Raw genomic sequence first — 17789 nt, forward strand, 5'->3', positions numbered from 1 at the left:
TGTATACACACATGCATACAAATATAGAACTTTACTGTAAATTGCAAAGGTCAGTTAGGATACACAAGTACAGCACAATGTTAAATAGCCCATGGCATGGAATTAGTAATTAATTAAAACTTCTGAGAATACATTTTCAGTTTTTTTTGTGTTGTTTTTTCAGTCTATTGTCTGTCTGTACACTGTCGTGACCCTTTGCGGATATAATACCAATAAGATATACTGTATATAAAATTCATTCAACTGCTAGGCCTTGTTTGGATATCTTAATAAAAATTATTTGCAGTTTAATGTACGGCAGCATACCAGTGTTGTGTTATTAATAGATGCATTTCGGAGTATGTGTGTGAGAAACGCCGGCGGTACAGCTTCCCTGGTCACGGGTCTGACCATGGGCGGTGTCCGGTTACACGGACACACACACACTCACATGTACAGTGTGTGAGCGAGAGAGGGACAGTCCTTGAGGAGGGCGGTTTGACGGGCAGTAAAAGCACAAAGCTGTACGGATCCTGAGAAACACCAGCGCCGACCCGGAGCTCCTCCGGCTGGACCCTGAAGAAACTCCCACCTTCACACAACTGCCAAGTCACTTTTTGTAGGAGGTACACTCGTCATAGATGCTCTGCTTACCTGTCTTTCCTCTTTCTCACGCGTGAGAAGCTCAGACTGAGTTTGCGAACTCGGTGGTGTTTTGCTTGTCATTCCCCTCTTATACCTGTGCAGTATGGAGATAAATGGCTCTGCATCTTATGAACTGGGTGGCACAGCGAGTAGTTCTGCTGTCTCACTCACAGCGCCTGGGTGGTGCAAGAGGGCATGGGTTCGATCCCTGTTCAGTCTGTGTGGAGTTTGCATGTCCTCCCCGTGTCTGTGTGGGTTTCCTCCGGGTGCTCTGGTTTCCTCCCACAGTCCAGAGACATGCTGTTCAGGTTCCCCATAGTGTGTGAGTGACAGAGAGAGTGTGTGTGTCCCACTGATGTATGGATGAGTGACCCATTGTAAGTAATGTATCTAGGAGTGTAAGTCACCGCGGTGAATAAGATGTGTGGGCTGATAACACTACATAGAGTTCATTGGGAGTCACTTTGGAGAAAAGTGTCTGCTAAATAAATTAATGTTAACATAGTGACTGGTAATGTGATCGGTTTTTAAAAATATACACTGCGTCAGTGTACTGGGTGACGTCAATATGAGACGGACGACGGGTCGCTGGGTATGTGAGGGCATGAACTCCTCAACCCTGGAGTTACAGCATGATGAACTACTGTTACTCATTATGGCTGATTCTTATTACCAATCCCAGCCCTTAACTGTAACCCCAAACCCTGAAGCTAACACTAAACCCTAATCCTAACCCATTACTAACCCCAGTGAGGAATTGATGTGAAATACCACCCAAGAACCCTTCCTCTAATCTAAACCTCACCTGAACCCCATCCCTAAACCCTAACCTCGAACCTAATCCTAAAACCTTACAATAACCCCTAACCCTAAAATATGACAAATCCCAATGGAGGACCGATGTTAAATACCACCCTGGAACCCTTCTTAATCTTATCAACCTCTAACCTTAACCCCAGCCCTAAACCCTAAACCCTAGCCCTAACCCCAGCCTTAAACCCTAACCGTATCACCGGAAAAATGAAAACCCTATTTGACTAATTTCAATAAATTAATATAATATGTCTAACAACTGTATTGCACACAGGTTATGGTATGTGTTGTATTCCTTATGAAATTTTTCATTAAAATACATAAAAATCTGACGTATCCATTTCGGAAAGCGGCTGTGTTTTGATGGAAGCACAGCCTCAGACAACGTGGATTATTTCATAATGATCACGAGGGTGACTCACATGGCTGAAATGCGCTGTGTTTATATTTGTAATAAGGTCCTTCGGCGCAGCGCGGCTATATCTGGACCTTCAACTCTGTCCCAGTTGGCATGTCACCCGTCACATGCAATGGAAAAAGAAATTCCACCTGCCTCCTTTTAAGCTGTACCGCACCTTCCCTCGCTACAGTTCCCTGCCTTATCGAGTGCTGGGTGTTTGATTGCTGGATTTTTCCTTTTCTGCTGGGTATAAATTTTCGCGTGATTAAAAGTTATGAAATCAAAATTTTCATCTGCCTGATCATCATTCAGTGGGTGTGTCCAGAGCTATACTATTACATGATTTTTTTTTTTTTTTTTTTTTTTTTTTTGCAGCTAGTGATATTGTCCAAGAAGGTCCATTTCCAGAGGTCAGGCTACTATTTATATATGAATATTTAAGATTTTTTTTAAACTTGTAAATGTTAAAAACGACTTTGAGATTTTGGGTGTCGTTCGAAGTGATGGCCCCGTTATATAACTTTGCCGCTTATTTTTATTGTGGTGAGGCCAGCGATGGCGGAGGCACATCAGGCGGTGGGTTTTCAGTTCACCGTCACTCCGGAAGGGATCGACCTCCACCTGAGCAGGGAAGTTCTTAAGCACATCTACCTGTCCGGGGTGACGTCGTGGAGGAAACGCGCCATAAGGCTCAAGGTAGGATCATAAAGCGGATTTGTGTGGATTCACAAACAAATGTGCGTTTTGTGCTTTTTTTTGTGTACATCTGCTGGGCGTTTAGCGCTGTGCCGCTGATTTCTGGGAGTTGTGCGCAGAACGGCATCCTGACCGGTGTGTATCCAGCCAGCCCCTCCAGCTGGCTCATCCTCGTCATTGCGATAATGAGCACTCTGTACACCAGGGTGGACCCCTCCATGGGCATGATAGACAGCATCAAGGAAACCTTGCCCGTGAGGTCAGTGAGGTCAACACATTTTATTGTAAATGTGCCAACTCTTTATATATGCAGCACCATATAAGCATACTAATAATAATGATAATAGTGATAAATCAGATTACGCTTCTTTTCAAAGCAACTTACAATGTTGAGCTGCCTACACAGATGTACCCATTTATACAAGTGGATAGTTTTTACTGGGTAAGAATTCAGGGTAAGAATCTTGATCAAGGGTACTACAGCGGCGGGTGACATTCAAACAAGTGACTTTAGAGTCCGGAAGTGGTAGGTGTAAACACTATGGCACATAATAATAATAATAATGATAATAATAATGACCTTGACCTTTTTGATCTTAACTCCTTTCTCTATGTATGTGCACATATTTGCAATTTCTTGGTGTACTGTCTCTACCTGTAGGTTGCTGTGACCCTACACTGTTAATAAAACCACAAAGCTGCTGTTGTTGTTGTTGTTGTTGTTATTATTATTATTAATATTATTATTATTATTATTAATAATAATAATAATAATAATAGTGGTTTTATCAGTGGGGAGCTGGTAGTGTAGGGGTTACCACTGCTGCCTTTAGATCCAAAGGTTGCAAGTTTAAATCCCACCTCTAGCTATTTTATCCTTGAGTAAGGTACTTACTCTATATTGCTCCAGTAAAATTACCCAGCTGTATAAATGGGTAAATAATTGTAAGTAGCTTAATATTATGAGTTACTTTGGAGAAAAGTGTCAGATGATTGTTTTAATATGATATAGCATACAGTGCGTTGTTCTTGTGCGGTTGATGTTGCAGTGATTACATGACGGTGCAGACGCAGACCGTCGTGAGCGCAATACTGTTCGCCACGGGTCTGTGGTTCTCCCTCATCCTGATCCTGCGCTACACACTCAAAGCCCTTCTGTCTTACCACGGCTGGATCTTCGAGTCTCATGGCAAGAAGAGTTTCTCCACCAAGCTGTGGCTGGTAGGTGACCAGCTCAGTACACAGATCCTGCACCCACCAACCACTTGACCGATTAAGACATTTTTAAAATGTCCATCATGTTGTCATCATCAGAACCTCGTGAAGATGCTTTCGGGTCAAAGACCGCTGCTCTACAGCTTCCAAGCCTCTCTGCCCAAGTTACCAGTTCCCAGGGTGGAGGACACCGTACGAAGGGTGAGTGAGAGAATCATCGGTGTTTTATGACGGTATCATTCGGATTCCTTCGGCCGCTGGTCCGTGATCGTGAGCTGGAACAGAAGCTCCTTTGAGTTTCCAGTTTTGGGCTTAAAATGCACTTTTTACATATCCCAGTTTCCTTTTTGCTTGTAAAGATCTTCAGCGAGAGATGCGGGTGTGAAGTCTGAGCTAGCAGCCTTGCCTAATTTCAGTACTTGGAGTCGGTTCGCCCCCTGCTGGATGATGAGGCCTACAAGCAGATGGAGACTGTGGCGAATGAGTTCGAGAAGGACCCGGCACCAAAACTGCAGAAGTACCTCATCCTCAAGTCGTGGTGGTCGGCAAATTATGTAAGCATACCTTCTCTCAACTGGGATGTCCCTTCTTAATCGTCCCTTTTCGGTGTTTGATTGCTGCCCTGCTGGTGTTGACAGGTGAGCGATTGGTGGGAGCAGTACATTTACCTTAGGAGCAGGGGTCCCATCATGGTGAACAGTAACTTCTACACAATGGTAAGAAGACAGCAAGTTCACGATATGTATCGCTGCGTAATTCTGGACAACAAAGTGTGTTCCTTTATTAGCTCTTAAAAAGGGATTAGAACTGAGTTGGTAATGATTATGTAATAATAATAATGTTATTGAAATAAGGTATAAGGTTCTCGGTTCTGTTTTCGTTGCGGTGGAACGGCCTCCCCCTCTCACTCAGAACTGCTGAATCTTTGTCCACATTTAAAAAGGGTCTTAAAACTGTCTCTTCCAGAGAGACAGACTCACTTCGCCCATCATCTCTTAAGTTCATGTAAGGTGTAAATGTTCATGTACCATAACTTTATGATCAAGCCCGGTTAAACCTTTACGCAGCTATTCATGTAATGTAAATGGAGATATATATACACACACACACACACACACACACACACACACACACACACACCGAACCGCTTGTCCCATACGGGGTCGCGGGGAGCCGGAGCCTAACCCAGCGACGCAGGACGTAGGGCTGGAGGGGAAACACCCAGGACGGGACGCCAGTCCGTCGCAAGGCACCCCAAGCGGGACTCGAACCCAAGACTCACGGAAGAGCAGGACCCGGTCCAACCCACTGCGCCCCCATATCCAAAAAAAAAATAATTACTAGCATGGTGATTAGGAATTGTAGATATTTGGATAAAGTTTTATGCAGCTGCTTGTGTGATGCACATCGGTTCATATGGTGAAACAAACTAATTGCACTTAAGAATCACATGTCTGCATCTAAGTGTCTCTTTTTGCTAATATAATGAACGCATTGTATTTTCCATGAGATGTACATTGCTTTGGAGAAAAGGGTCTGCTAGATGAATAAATGTAATATATAACAACAACAACAATAATAATAATAATAATAATAATAATAATAATAATAATAATAATAACACATACACACTGGCTAAAACCGCTTGTCCCGAGCGGGGTTGCAGTGAGCCGGAGCCCAACCCAACAATAATAATAATATAATAATAATAGTAATAATATTAATATAAATATTAATAGTAATAATAATAATAATAACTTTGGTGTTGTGGGGGCCGCAATGGTGCAGCGGGTTTGGCCGGGTCCTGCTCTCTCTCGTGGGTCTGGGGTTCGAGTCCTGCTTGAGGTGCCTTGCGATGGACTGGCATCCCATCCTGGGTGTGTCCCCTCCCCTCCATCCAGCTTTATGCCCTGTGTTGCCTGGTTAGGTTCCGGTTTACCGCGACCCCACTTAAGACTAGCGGTTTCAGACAATGTGTGTGTGTGAATGTGTGGCACAGCAGGGCAATAGGTGGTGCTGCAAAGCACCAAACCACCGCATTCCTGCGCTGGACCAGCAGTTAGTGATGATGAAAAAAGAAACGTCACTGGTTCCGTAACTTTTAAAGCCTCTCTCCTGACCTCTCGACACCGTAGGACCTGCTGTACATCACCCCCACGCACAGGCAGGCTGCCAGGGCAGGAAACGTCGTCCACGCCATGCTGCAGTACCGCCGCAAACTAGAGCGGGGGGAGCATGCACCGGTAAGCCTAGTGGCTAGGCTACCATTTATGTGAAGTGTGTGTTTTCTTTCTTTATTTTGTTTTGTTTATCAGCAAACGTTTATGTCCTGTACATGAAAATTTTAATGAACTGTTACTTTTTTCAGATGAGGGCTCTGGGTATAGTCCCTATGTGCTCCTTTCAGATGGAAAGGATGTTCAACACCTGTAGGATCCCTGGTGTGGAAACAGGTAACCAGGAGAAAGTCCATCGTGTAAATTAAGTGTTGTGCAATTGTACGTCCTCGTTAGAAAAGGGATGTCGGGGGGATAACGGTACAAATTCTTGCACAAAATGCAACCAGTTGCATGAAGCTGAAATATAAATGCATAAATAAGCTTCCGGTTTTGCCTGCACTTCCATCTCAACAGGTCCTGGCATCACTCAGTAACGCCAAATCGCAAATTTCTCAGAAACAACGTATAAATAATTGAACAGTTACTAAATCAAATCTATATTAATATTTTATATTATATTTGTTTTATTTTCTATTAATTCATATCAATATTAAGACATATCAAAGATGATGATTAACGCACACGTACAGTAGGATGGGGTCTCACCGGAGACGTTTAAATTTGATGAAATACTCCAAGCGTAAAATAGTCATAAGGGTTCCTTTCCGGGTGTGCCGTGTCACGTTTCTGCGCCTGCAGATTACCTTCAGCACCTGAAAGACCGCAAGCACCTGGTGGTCTACCACAGGGGGCGATTCTTCAAGGTGTGGTTGTACTACGGGGGGCGCCACCTGTTTCCCAGCGAGCTGGAGACGCAGTTCCAGCGCATCCTCGGCGACCCCACGGAGCCCCGACCTGGGGAGGAGCGACTCGCGGCCCTAACGGCGGGAGACAGGTAGGCCGACGCCCACCCACCCAACCGCAGGTGGGATCCACCACGTCCGCCCTTCTAACCCAGCGCTTGCTGGCTGTTCTCTCCCCGACAGAGTCACGTGGGCCAGGGCCCGAATGAAGTACTTCAGCCAGGGGGTGAACAAGGCGTCCCTGGATGCCATCGAGACGGCGGCGTTTTTCCTCACCCTGGATGACGAGTCTCACGGCTACGACCCAGAGAACGGCAGGTCCCTGGACATGTACGCCAAGTCCCTGCTGCACGGGAAATGCTATGACAGGTTGGTTCTGTGCAATGGGAATCATTTTCTTCTATGGGCGTCCAATGGCGGGGGGGGGGGGGGGGGGGGGGGGGTCGGGGGTGACCGATGTTGTCAAACATCTATTTAATTGATGAAATATTAATAGTGTGCATGTTTACTCATTTACCTGACACTCTTCTACAAAGTGACTCGGATTTACAATTATTTACTCATTCATGCAGCTGGGAAATTTTACTCTATCAGTTCAGAGTAAGTACATTGCTCAAGGATACTACAGGTGGGGGTGGGATTCAAATCTGTGATCTTCAGAATCAAAGGTAACAACTTTAACGCTGCCACTTTTTTCAATATTTTTATTACATATCATTTATGAAAATAATAAGAAATAAAGATGTATTATTTTTTATAATAAATGCAAGCCAACTTGCAGATTTCAGTTGTGTTTCAGAAGCTGGTATATCAGCCGGTCTGTTGCGGGGAAATATCAAAGTACCGACATATTAACGAGAAAATAACGGGGATGTACCAAATCTAGCCCGTTAAATCGGCATCCTTTAAATCGAGAATTGACTGTAAATTGAAATAAATACTTAATAAGCATTATCCAGATAATACAGATAATTCAGGCTAAACACGTTGCTCAAAGGAAATAGAGCAGGGGCACGAGCGGGATTGGAACCAACGTCCATAAGGTTAGGTCAGTATCCGTACGTCCTACACTTCTACAAACTCCATATGAGGACACCCAGGTAACACCATCCACGTAACTAACTCATGGAAAAAGCACGAAAAGCAGGAATAAGCAGTGTAATAACAGTATTGAAAGTACCCACTTTTTACAGTGTTATTCACTCCTGTCATCATTTACTTTTGATTATGATATGATTTATTTTGAATTGTTCCTTCATTTTTGATTGTGTCATTCTCTATAGGGTAATCATCTTTTTACCTCATTGTGTATTGGTCGAATGCTTTTTTTCATATGACTGTGGTATGGCCTGCTCTAGAAGTTTCTGGCTTGCTGTTGAACTCCAAAGCCCCTCGAATTGGGAAAATATCCCCTTTGACGCTAGATGTCGAGTACAAGTGTGTAAAAGTGAGTAAAAAATGAAGTGTTGTTGCAGATGATCAGCTTCAGAACGAGTCTCACGCTCTGCTTGGGCAGGTGGTTCGACAAGTCCTTCACCCTGATTATCTACAAGAACGGGAAGATGGGGCTGAACGCCGAACACTCGTGGGGCGACTCTCCCATCGTGGGACATATGTGGGAGGTGGGTCCGCGCGGAAATTGGGAGCGAGTCCAGGAACGTTCCAGGCCGTCTGGCGTCACGCTAAACAGCGCTATTGTTCCATTCAGTACGTCCTGGCTACCGACTGCTTTCAGCTGGGCTACACAGAGGAGGGACACTGCAAAGGGGACACCAACAAAGGACTGGCCCTGCCCACCCTGCTTCAGTGGGACATTCCCTCAGAGGTGTGCAGCTAATCTTGAGATTATGGTTAGCCAGAATTATTCATTTAGCTCGCAGTCTGCCCATGTGACAGCGCCGTCTCAGAGCCTGGGCTGTGGATTTGGATGAATTTTCGACTCCTTGGGGCGCTCTGGTTTCCTCCCACAGTCTGTAGACGAATCTAAATTGTCCATAGTATGTGTGTGTGTGACCGGGTGAGTGCGTGCATGACTGTCTGGTGATGTAATAGCATGTCATCCCAGGTGTACCTTTCCTCACACCCTGTGGTTCTGGGATAGACTCTGGATCACCACATTAAGACAAGCGGTTTTTGACAGCGAATGACTATATAAATGAATGAATGTACCCATTTAGACAAACTGGAGTATCTACCCCCATTCCAAATGTATAATAGCTGGACTAGTTGTTTTTATTAGGGTGTCTGTAACTTTAGATTCCTCAATTCACCTGAGCCACGTCTCCGGGCTGTGGGAGGAAACCAGAGCACCCCCAGAAGTCGAAAATTCATCCAAAGCCATAGCCAAGAGTTGCGCTTTGAACCAGCCCTTGCTGACTTCTCAGCTACCATAGAAATCACCAAACCACTAAATGTGTAAACAATCTCATTAAAATATGAAAGCACACTTTGAGATCTTAGGATTTTCTTTTTTTTTTTTTTTCTTGCGGTGAATCCTGCGTTTCTTTGCAGTGCCAGGAAATTATAACACGGTCCTACACTCTGGCCAAGGAGATCGCGGACGATGTGGACTTCCACAGCTTCCTGTTCGACGAGTTTGGGAAAGGCCTGATTAAGAGATGCAGAACCAGCCCGGATGCGTTCATCCAGCTTGCTCTCCAGCTGGCACAGTTCAGGGTGCGACTGCACTGCAGGACACATATATTCTCATTTTTCTTTATTTGGGTTTCGTATCGGTGGATGTTTTATACCCCTTGAAGACATATCTGTCATGAAAAGCTCTTTGTTGTGATTGGCCAGGACAAGGGCAAATTCTGCCTGACGTACGAATCCTCGATGACCCGGATGTTCAAAGAGGGCCGCACGGAAACGGTGCGCTCTTGCACGTGTGAGTCAACGGCGTTCGTGAGGGCCATGGAGGATGAGGGCAAAACGGTAAGTCCATTCAGAGACGTCCTGCTCGTCCTTTTATCCTTGGTATTACAATACTAAATATTTATTCTGAAAAATCACACAAGCACACACACACAAACACACGCTTTCCTCAGATTTCCTTTTACTGAAATTTCCAGTTGTCTCATTCATATGCACTATGGGGGTTGTTAGTGGAACTAGAGAGATGTTCAGATTGCGGAAGCTAATTTTCAGGCATCCAGGATATGAGGACTAGGCACAGTCTCCCTCTTGTCAGTTGACTAAAATTGCAATAAATATATTCTTAGCACAAATGAACCAAATGTCAAGTCCATATTAAATCAAAAAAGCTAAACTAATTCCAGTTATGCTGTCTTTGCTCTTTGGTACTGTCACGTCGTACACACATGAGGAGCAGCAGGTTACCGCTGCCACCTCGCACTCAAAAGAACCAGGTTCAAAACCCATGTACTACTGTAGAAACCCTGAGCAAGGTGCCTACCCTGAATTGCTCCAGTGAAAACCACCGAGCTGTATTTATAAATAAATCAGTGTAAGGAGATTAACACTACAATTCACTTTGGAGAAAGGCCACAGGTAAATGAATAAATGAATGTGTTGCTAAGCAGAACACCCAGAGGTTGGAGCTGTTCCAGAAGGCTGCGGATAAACACCAGAACATGTACCGTCTGGCCATGACTGGATCGGGAATTGACCGCCACCTCTTCTGCCTGTACATTGTGTCCAAATACCTGGGCATTGACTCGCCATTCCTGAAACAGGTCAGTGAGGCGACAGCAGTGTGAGGATCGCAAGTCCTCCTGCTGCCAGAGGACAATCAGAATGGGTTGTTTATGCAGGGAGCAGTTTGGCATCGAACATCATCTCTCGTGACTCTGCCCACAGGTGTTGTCTGAGCCATGGAGGCTGTCCACCAGCCAGACGCCCCAGCAGCAGCTTAACCTGATCGACATCCAGAAGTTTCCCAAATACGTATCTGCAGGAGGAGGCTTTGGACCAGTGAGTAAGCAAATCGTTGGATTTGCAATCGCAGTGGGTTGCGATCTTATCCCAGCGATCAAAAAGGGGACTCGTCGTTTCTCGGTTTAGAAGACGTTTATGAATTTCCACGATAGTTAATTGAAGGGATGCTCTGATTTCCTCAGGTGGCTGACGATGGGTACGGCGTCTCATACATCATCGTTGGAGAAAATCTCATTACGTTCCACATCTCCAGCAAGTTCTTCAGCCCAGAGACGGTGAGTAAGCGCAACACATCTAAACTTCATGTTCAGTCAACACCTCTGTGAAAACATTAGGCTTCTGACTCCTGGACATTGATTTTAATTATGGTATATGAGTTGGATTATGGTACAAGGTAATGGTGCTCTCTGCTTCCTTCCAGGACTCCTATCGGTTTGGGCAAAACATTCGACAGGCCATGCTGGACATCAAGGCTCTATTTAACGTTGAGAAGAAGAAGCCATAGTTTATAGTATGAAGATGTTGTACACCTACTATACTGTATATGCCATGCTATTGACCAGATGGCCAAAGAGCGATCATATTTATAAAAACATGCCTCTAGGCTACAGAAAGTGTAAGTGACCAAACTTGCTATTGAAATATAACTGATATGAATCCAGCAATCTATTAATGCATATGTAAATATATATATAAATTTGTATGGGATTTTACAATTATTTGCTTGTAAATATCTTAAATATCTTATACATTTACGCCTGATTTAAAGCTGCTAATCAGAAGTATTTTAGAAATCTGCAAGTGCCGAGATTTAAGGTCTGGATCGTTCATTAAGTTTTGTGAAAAATTATATTGAAATGTCTTTTTCATATAGGGTTCAAAATACAACTGAATTCTTCCAAATTTTGTAAAATACCTCTGCTGTATAAGCTTAACAAGACCACTTTATAAGAAGTAATTTTAATGTTATGTGCTGCCTGAAATACACAAAAGCTGTTCTGTCACACTGAACACTGTACACATGTGCAATCTCTCTGGCTAGTGAAAGTTTTTGTCTTGTACAGTTTTAATTTTTCAGTCAATAAGATGTAATAAAAAGATATGCACATATGACTTTTTTTTTTATTACTGCCATGTATGCAGACTAGTTAAAAAAAAAATGTTTTCCACATTCTTGTCTGGACAAAAGACAAAACACAGGGAATGTACAAGAGAAATAAAAAATTATATATTTATTGGGGAGTTATTCTAAGCTGCAACACTGGCAGGTTGACACTGTATTGCGGAAAGCCAGGTGATTTAGTAGACAATAAAGCATCTGTGGAAACGAGCCTTGCGTAGGCTATGGTGTGTACAGCTACACAGAGTTATACCATCGCCACTGCTGACCACAGAATATATCGCTTTTCATAATATTTAAAACCATTTCCGTACTTGCTATACGAAAATGTACGGTTTATACAGTAACTGCTTTTCAGGTCGTTACATTCTCTGCTGGTAAAATAAGACCATATCAACAGCACTGCGAAGAGAAAATATCGTAATCGACAATTAAGTGTGTATATACACTTAAATTATGATTTTTTTTAGTCCACTGAAAATCCATTCTGAAGGTCTTCATTTTCTTTCTTCGGTTTACAGTCCAGGTAATGTTGCATGGAAATAATTGATTCCGAGGGCGCTGCTAGGGCAAGTATATTGGTAAAAACAGTACAAAATAGTCATGCAGTCTTTCATGTTTACATCTCCTTTCTCAGTCATGACATTTCTTTTTCTTTTTCCACCTTTCTGTTACAGCTTTTAAGCCCGTCCTGGTTTTTAACCGTACGTAGTGAACGGACAAACGAAAATGCTATCGCGCTACTGTTCGGCAAGGTGTTTTGGTGAAAGCACCTTTTAAGAGAGCCTAAACGGCGAGAGACGAGAAGTGTCTAAAGATTCAAAATGAATCAACAGTATCGGATAATAATAATAGTCTCAACTCAGAAGCTGCCTTACGATTAGGTGCATCTTCAGTTAATGTAACAGAAAACAACAGACACAAAAGGCAATGGATTTACTGTGTTTTTAAACCAATGTGTCAACGTTAGCTCCCCCTCACCCCAATACTTGGGAAGGGTTGCAACGCTTTAACAAAGTTTTGTATTCAAGGGTGGTATTTGAATATCTGTCTAAAAAGGGCCTGACCTCCTCTTCTGTTGAGATTACGAGGTTGTCCCAGGGGTGGGGTTGACATTCTGTGTGGCGACCTGCGGCGCCACCTCGATGATCCGAGGCTTGTCGATAATTCTGGCCGTGCGGTTGCCTTTCTCCACGATGCCGATGATCCAGGCCTGGTGGCCCTCTCCGTACTTGGGAGATTTGATCTCGGCGCAGAACCTGGCAGCCTGCTCCCGCGGCAGGCAAATCAGCAGCCCCCCTGAGTAAAAGAAAAGCAGTAAAAATCTCCATTTTTACTACAAGGATCTTTACTGGGAAATCACTTATGCTGTTTAAGCAGCTTCCTGTGCAACACCTGGCACCAGCCAAAATTGATAAACTGGTGAAATTCACCAACTCTAAATGCTAGGATGGCCAAAAATAGGACAAAGCCCTCCCTAAAGCAACCTGGACGCACTTTCCCCATTTCCTTACCTGAGGTTTCCGGACAGGTGCCGTGCATGAGCCCAAACATGTTCCCGCAGGCCTTGCTGACCGCAGCCATCTTGGCCAGCACGGGCAAGTTGTGGATGACGAAGGACACCTCGCTCCTTTGCTGCCGAGCCAGGTTCTGGGCATGGCCCAGGATGCCAAAGCCCGTGATGTCAGTGGCAGCGTGGGCATTGAAGGTGTGCATCAGTCCAGCAGCTGAGTAAGACAACGTTTTATTGCTGATACATTTGAAAAAGCACTTTAGTTGTGTTTAGGTACAATTAGCACAGTAAAAATACCCAGTGCGTTCCTACGACGTTAATCAGTCGTTTTTCCCATGCAATTAACCACGAGGAATCCGTTTCTATACCTGTTCTGTTCAGTCTCGCCATATTCATCATAGCCTCCTGATATGCCAACTCAACATCCTCTTGCGTCACCACCAGTTTGATTTTGTTCCATTTCTCTGGCTGTTAAAAAGGTAAAGTGTTAAACATGCAGATTAAAAATAAACAAACAAATAAATAAAAAAATAATTTTACACTAAGAATTTGACATATTCACATGAGTACAGCATATGACAGTATGTTTACAGCTCAGCAAAGTCCAAGTCATTAATCAACCAGATATGTGACCCATACAGAAAATATACTTTATTTTCCCTCACTTACAATATCTAACCACTGATGAACAGCCACAGCTACTTGTGTCCCCAGGGGTTTTGTCAATACCAACACGTCTCCTGGGACGGCATTATCTGGCCTGGACAACGTAAAAACACAAAGCTTACAGGTTAACAGGATATACAGGTATTCAATGAAGGTTAGACAAGTAACCCACCCAAATCTTAAAATAAAAATTAGCAAAGATGTCTGAAATATTAAGCCATGTAAAAAAAAAAAAAAAAAACAACTAACAATTCCATAACTCACGGATTTTTACTAAGTGCTTCACAACATTTTAGTGTTTCTTCACACTTCTTTAAGGACTTACATTAAAAAGCATACTTTGAAGAAAAGCGGCACGTTAAAAGTTACACATAGGCAGGAAAGAGTAGAAAGAAAGCATTTCTCACATGATGAACTCATTTGGTTGGCACACAGTTGTGGCCACACCTCCGAGGACAATCCAAGGGTTTACTACAGTCTGGCCTCCTGTGACCGATGTCCCCGCTTCTTCAGATGCATCTTTGAAACCCTGAATTATTAAAGGCATCACTTTGTCTCTTTCCTGTCAAAAGGAGACACATTACAGTACTGATAAAGGTGAGGTTCCATCAAGAAAGGGTCCATGTCGAGGCAGCAACTTCACTGCTGGTGAAGGACACAATTTTCCACAAACCAATATGTTTAAATCAGCACAGCAACACTATATTAATTCCCCCCAAAATCAGTACAGAAGTATAACTTCACAGCACAATAATGCCTGAAATGATTAAACAAACACAAACACACACACACACACACACACATTTTCTGAACCGCTTGTCCCATACAGGGTGGCAGGGGAACCGGAGCCTACCCGGCAACACAGGGCGTAAGGCCGGAGGGGGAGGGGACACACCCAGGACGGGACGCCAGTCCGCTGCAAGGCACCCCAAGGGGGACCCGAACCCCAGACCCACCAGAGAGCAGGACCCGGTCCAACCCACTGCGCCACCGTGCCCCCACTGATTAAACAAACCTTTTATTTAAATAGTATGCAACTTACCTTATCTGACAATTTGTTACTGATTCCCAGAAGCATCAGCATATTGTCACATTCTGTGACACCCATGGCGTAAAGGTCACTTAATACATTGGCACATGCAATACGCCCCTAATCAGAAAGAGAACAGTTGAACAGGGTCATTAGCCATATCAATAAATTTTACTACAGTTTGTAGTAATCTGGGTCAGCATGTGGGTCAAAAAAAATTCCTACCATCATATAAGGGTCATCCACAATGGGGTAAATGTAATCTGTTGTCTGAACTAGTGACAGGCCACCGTGTCTCAGTGGAATGACGCAGGTATCCATGCCGATACCTGAATATAAGACAGAGCGTGCACACATGTTTCAGACTGTGGAACACAAAACAGTATAACACTCTGGACAATCCCCATGATACAGAGGCCCATTACACACTGTCTGCATAACGTCTAGAAGTGGAAACACTCACCAAGCCGAGGCATGACAGTCCCGAGAAACTGTTCATCCTCCTGGAAGTGATTGTCCTGTAGAGACTCCAACAACTTCTGCAGCACATCTTGTGGGACCTTGCAGCCTGTGCCCTTCAACTCTGTGAACCGGGTCAAGCGGAAACCCTTGTCCAGCTCATAGCTCTCAGGGTTAAAGGACTCTCGGACAGACATGACTGCAGAGAGCAACTGGACCGCCACCAGCAATCCGATCTTCAGCCCTCAAAAAAATGACAATCTTGAGGGAGGGGAGATTTAAAAAAAAAATAAAAAATCATTGTAGTTCAGATATAGTCAACAATGACATTTGCTGCTCATCTGCAACAAAAATATAATGTTCAGAAAAAAAACATCCTGGAATACACATGAAGAACAAAAGGAAAATTCTTTTACTTTGGGTATGCATTTGTGTCAGATAAATTGTGCAGATCTGGCAATAGTTTATCACTCAAATCTATCTAAAACAATGCAATCCATTGCACAGTTATTGGCAGCTGCATGAGAGTTACAGTTCTGAGGCAACTGTCCACTATAAGTTGACAAGTGCTTATCAAAGTTCTGCAAAACATCACAAAAATTATAATATCCTATTTTAGCGGACACATTTTCCAATATACAATTTTACATTAAGCTACTGCAATAACTTACAGATGTATGCAGCAGCATAATTTTTACTGTATCATTCAGGGTAAGTACCTTGTTCAAGGGTACTACAGTAGGAGTGGGATCCGAACCTGGAACCTCCAGATTTTAAGGGAATACTCAGAAAGTACTATATTGGACCTAGAACAGGACCTGGGGGAACCCCACATGTTCGAAGGCACAGCTTCGAAGCGTTGCGGCTTTAAACTTAACATTCCAGTTTTTGCCTCAGTTGCAACACGTGTTGTAGGAAGTTCATTTCCCCTGAAAAAGGGTGTCTAAAAAGTTTATTAATTTTATTGAGCGTGGAAAGCCCATAAAGCATTAACCCTTTGTGGTTTCCGAATGGTCCCCGCGGCTGCACACAGTTGAGTTGAACTCAAAGTAATCTGTGTTGTATTGAGGAGTGTACCCCAAAGGAACTATTCGGTTTTTTTTTCACCTTAGACATCATATTAAATCGTTCGCCATACATTTATATGTTATGTACGGCATGCGTTTTGGGTTCAGCGCAGCGCGCGAGCCGCACAAAAATGTCGGCGGTTGAAAAATTTAACCCGTTCGTGACCCTCTCAGGTGGAGCGACAACACGCTCCGCCGTTTAAAGAAATTAGCGCGCTTCATTAACTCTTCAAAGCGAGAACGCTCTTTAACTGCGCTATAAATATTTAAAGTAACACACGTCGCGTTTCTGCAGAAGAACGACGCTTATATTCACATTTCATTTCCCCTTTAATTCCGCGCTCCGGTTCATCCTTACCGGTTTCGGTTTAGCGGCGCCTCCCGATACAAGAGAGCATACCCTCCCAGAATGCATTGCGACATTGCGGGGTGCCCTTCAACAACGCCTGAGCTAAAAGCAATAACAACTTAAAGGCATTTTTTCATTATAAAGGAAATTAAAGAAAAATATTTCTACAATGAATTGATAAGTTTTACATACTTGCTCCAGATCATGGTACTGGTTAAGTAAAAGAAAGCTGATACGCGGAAAAATTAGATAAAAGAACTGTGCTGACAAGGGGCCTTTGCGCACCGACTGGCGCCTTTACCTCCCCTTTAAAGAATATTAAAAGTCTGGCAATAATAAAGTAAACAATGGAAATTACCTTTAATTTAGGAACTGCCCCCTTAATTTTACCTACATATGCCAGAAACGTATGGGACAAGCGGTTCTGAAAAAAAATGAAATGCCAGAAACAACATAAGTATAGTATAAAGTGTTTTAAATGAAAATAAGCACACTGATAACAGCTAAATTAAAATTTTATTTTTTATGCTAATCTATATTTACAAGTTATGCACATTTCAAAAGCTGTAAACATACACTGTTTACTATTCATTACAGTGCTGTTACTCATTAAGATCAAGGCTTTGCTTTTCTAATGAAAACATATTGTTTAAATATATGGCACACACAAACAAATCTCGTAAGGTAAACATTTTATTAGGAATCAGGAGTATAGTAAGCTTCTCCTCCGAAGAAGCGAAACAGGAGAGGATGAGACCAGAATGAGAAGGGACGCATCTTGCGAATGGGCCTAAGTTTGTGAATCCCATATGAATCTGTGAAGGGTCCATGATGTATAAAGTACATTTCACAAGAAAATACAAATCTCATACAACAACACCAAAGCAAATTCTCGCGTTTCCACATTATGCCTGCATG

General features: G+C 43.3%; 2 protein-coding genes across 3 annotated transcripts; one reads left to right on the forward strand and one right to left on the reverse strand.

The window, feature by feature from the left end:
• The first annotated feature begins 574 nt into the window (after positions 1–574).
• Positions 575–11761, forward strand: cpt1b (carnitine palmitoyltransferase 1B (muscle)). 2 transcript variants are annotated; one of them, XM_029248702.1, is made up of 20 exons: positions 575–605; positions 2213–2247; positions 2386–2533; positions 2653–2792; positions 3583–3754; positions 3848–3949; positions 4165–4302; positions 4387–4464; positions 5884–5991; positions 6117–6201; positions 6667–6862; positions 6954–7139; positions 8287–8392; positions 8479–8595; positions 9282–9446; positions 9570–9704; positions 10313–10465; positions 10590–10703; positions 10850–10942; positions 11089–11761. In XM_029248702.1, exons 3-20 carry the CDS (start codon positions 2393–2395, stop codon positions 11170–11172), a joined length of 2313 nt encoding a protein of 770 aa, XP_029104535.1. In that variant the 5' UTR covers positions 575–605; positions 2213–2247; positions 2386–2392; the 3' UTR covers positions 11173–11761. The 2 variants fall into 2 exon arrangements, with proteins under 2 accessions (XP_029104535.1, XP_029104534.1); XM_029248701.1 differs by lacking the exon at positions 575–605 and having other exon boundaries at positions 2165–2247.
• Positions 11762–11908: 147 nt separating this feature from the next.
• sephs1 (selenophosphate synthetase 1) lies at positions 11909–16918 on the reverse strand. The gene is made up of 9 exons (XM_018755966.2): positions 16881–16918; positions 15460–15716; positions 15222–15325; positions 15009–15116; positions 14374–14528; positions 13970–14060; positions 13669–13768; positions 13302–13514; positions 11909–13086 (listed from the first exon to the last, which is right to left on the reverse strand). The coding sequence occupies exons 2-9, from the start codon at positions 15650–15652 to the stop codon at positions 12872–12874; spliced, it is 1179 nt and encodes a 392-aa protein (XP_018611482.1). The 5' UTR covers positions 15653–15716; positions 16881–16918; the 3' UTR covers positions 11909–12871.
• Between the last annotated feature and the right edge of the window lie 871 nt (positions 16919–17789).

This window comes from Scleropages formosus, chromosome 24 (genome assembly GCF_900964775.1).
Source record: "Scleropages formosus chromosome 24, fSclFor1.1, whole genome shotgun sequence".
NCBI lineage: Eukaryota > Metazoa > Chordata > Actinopteri > Osteoglossiformes > Osteoglossidae > Scleropages > Scleropages formosus.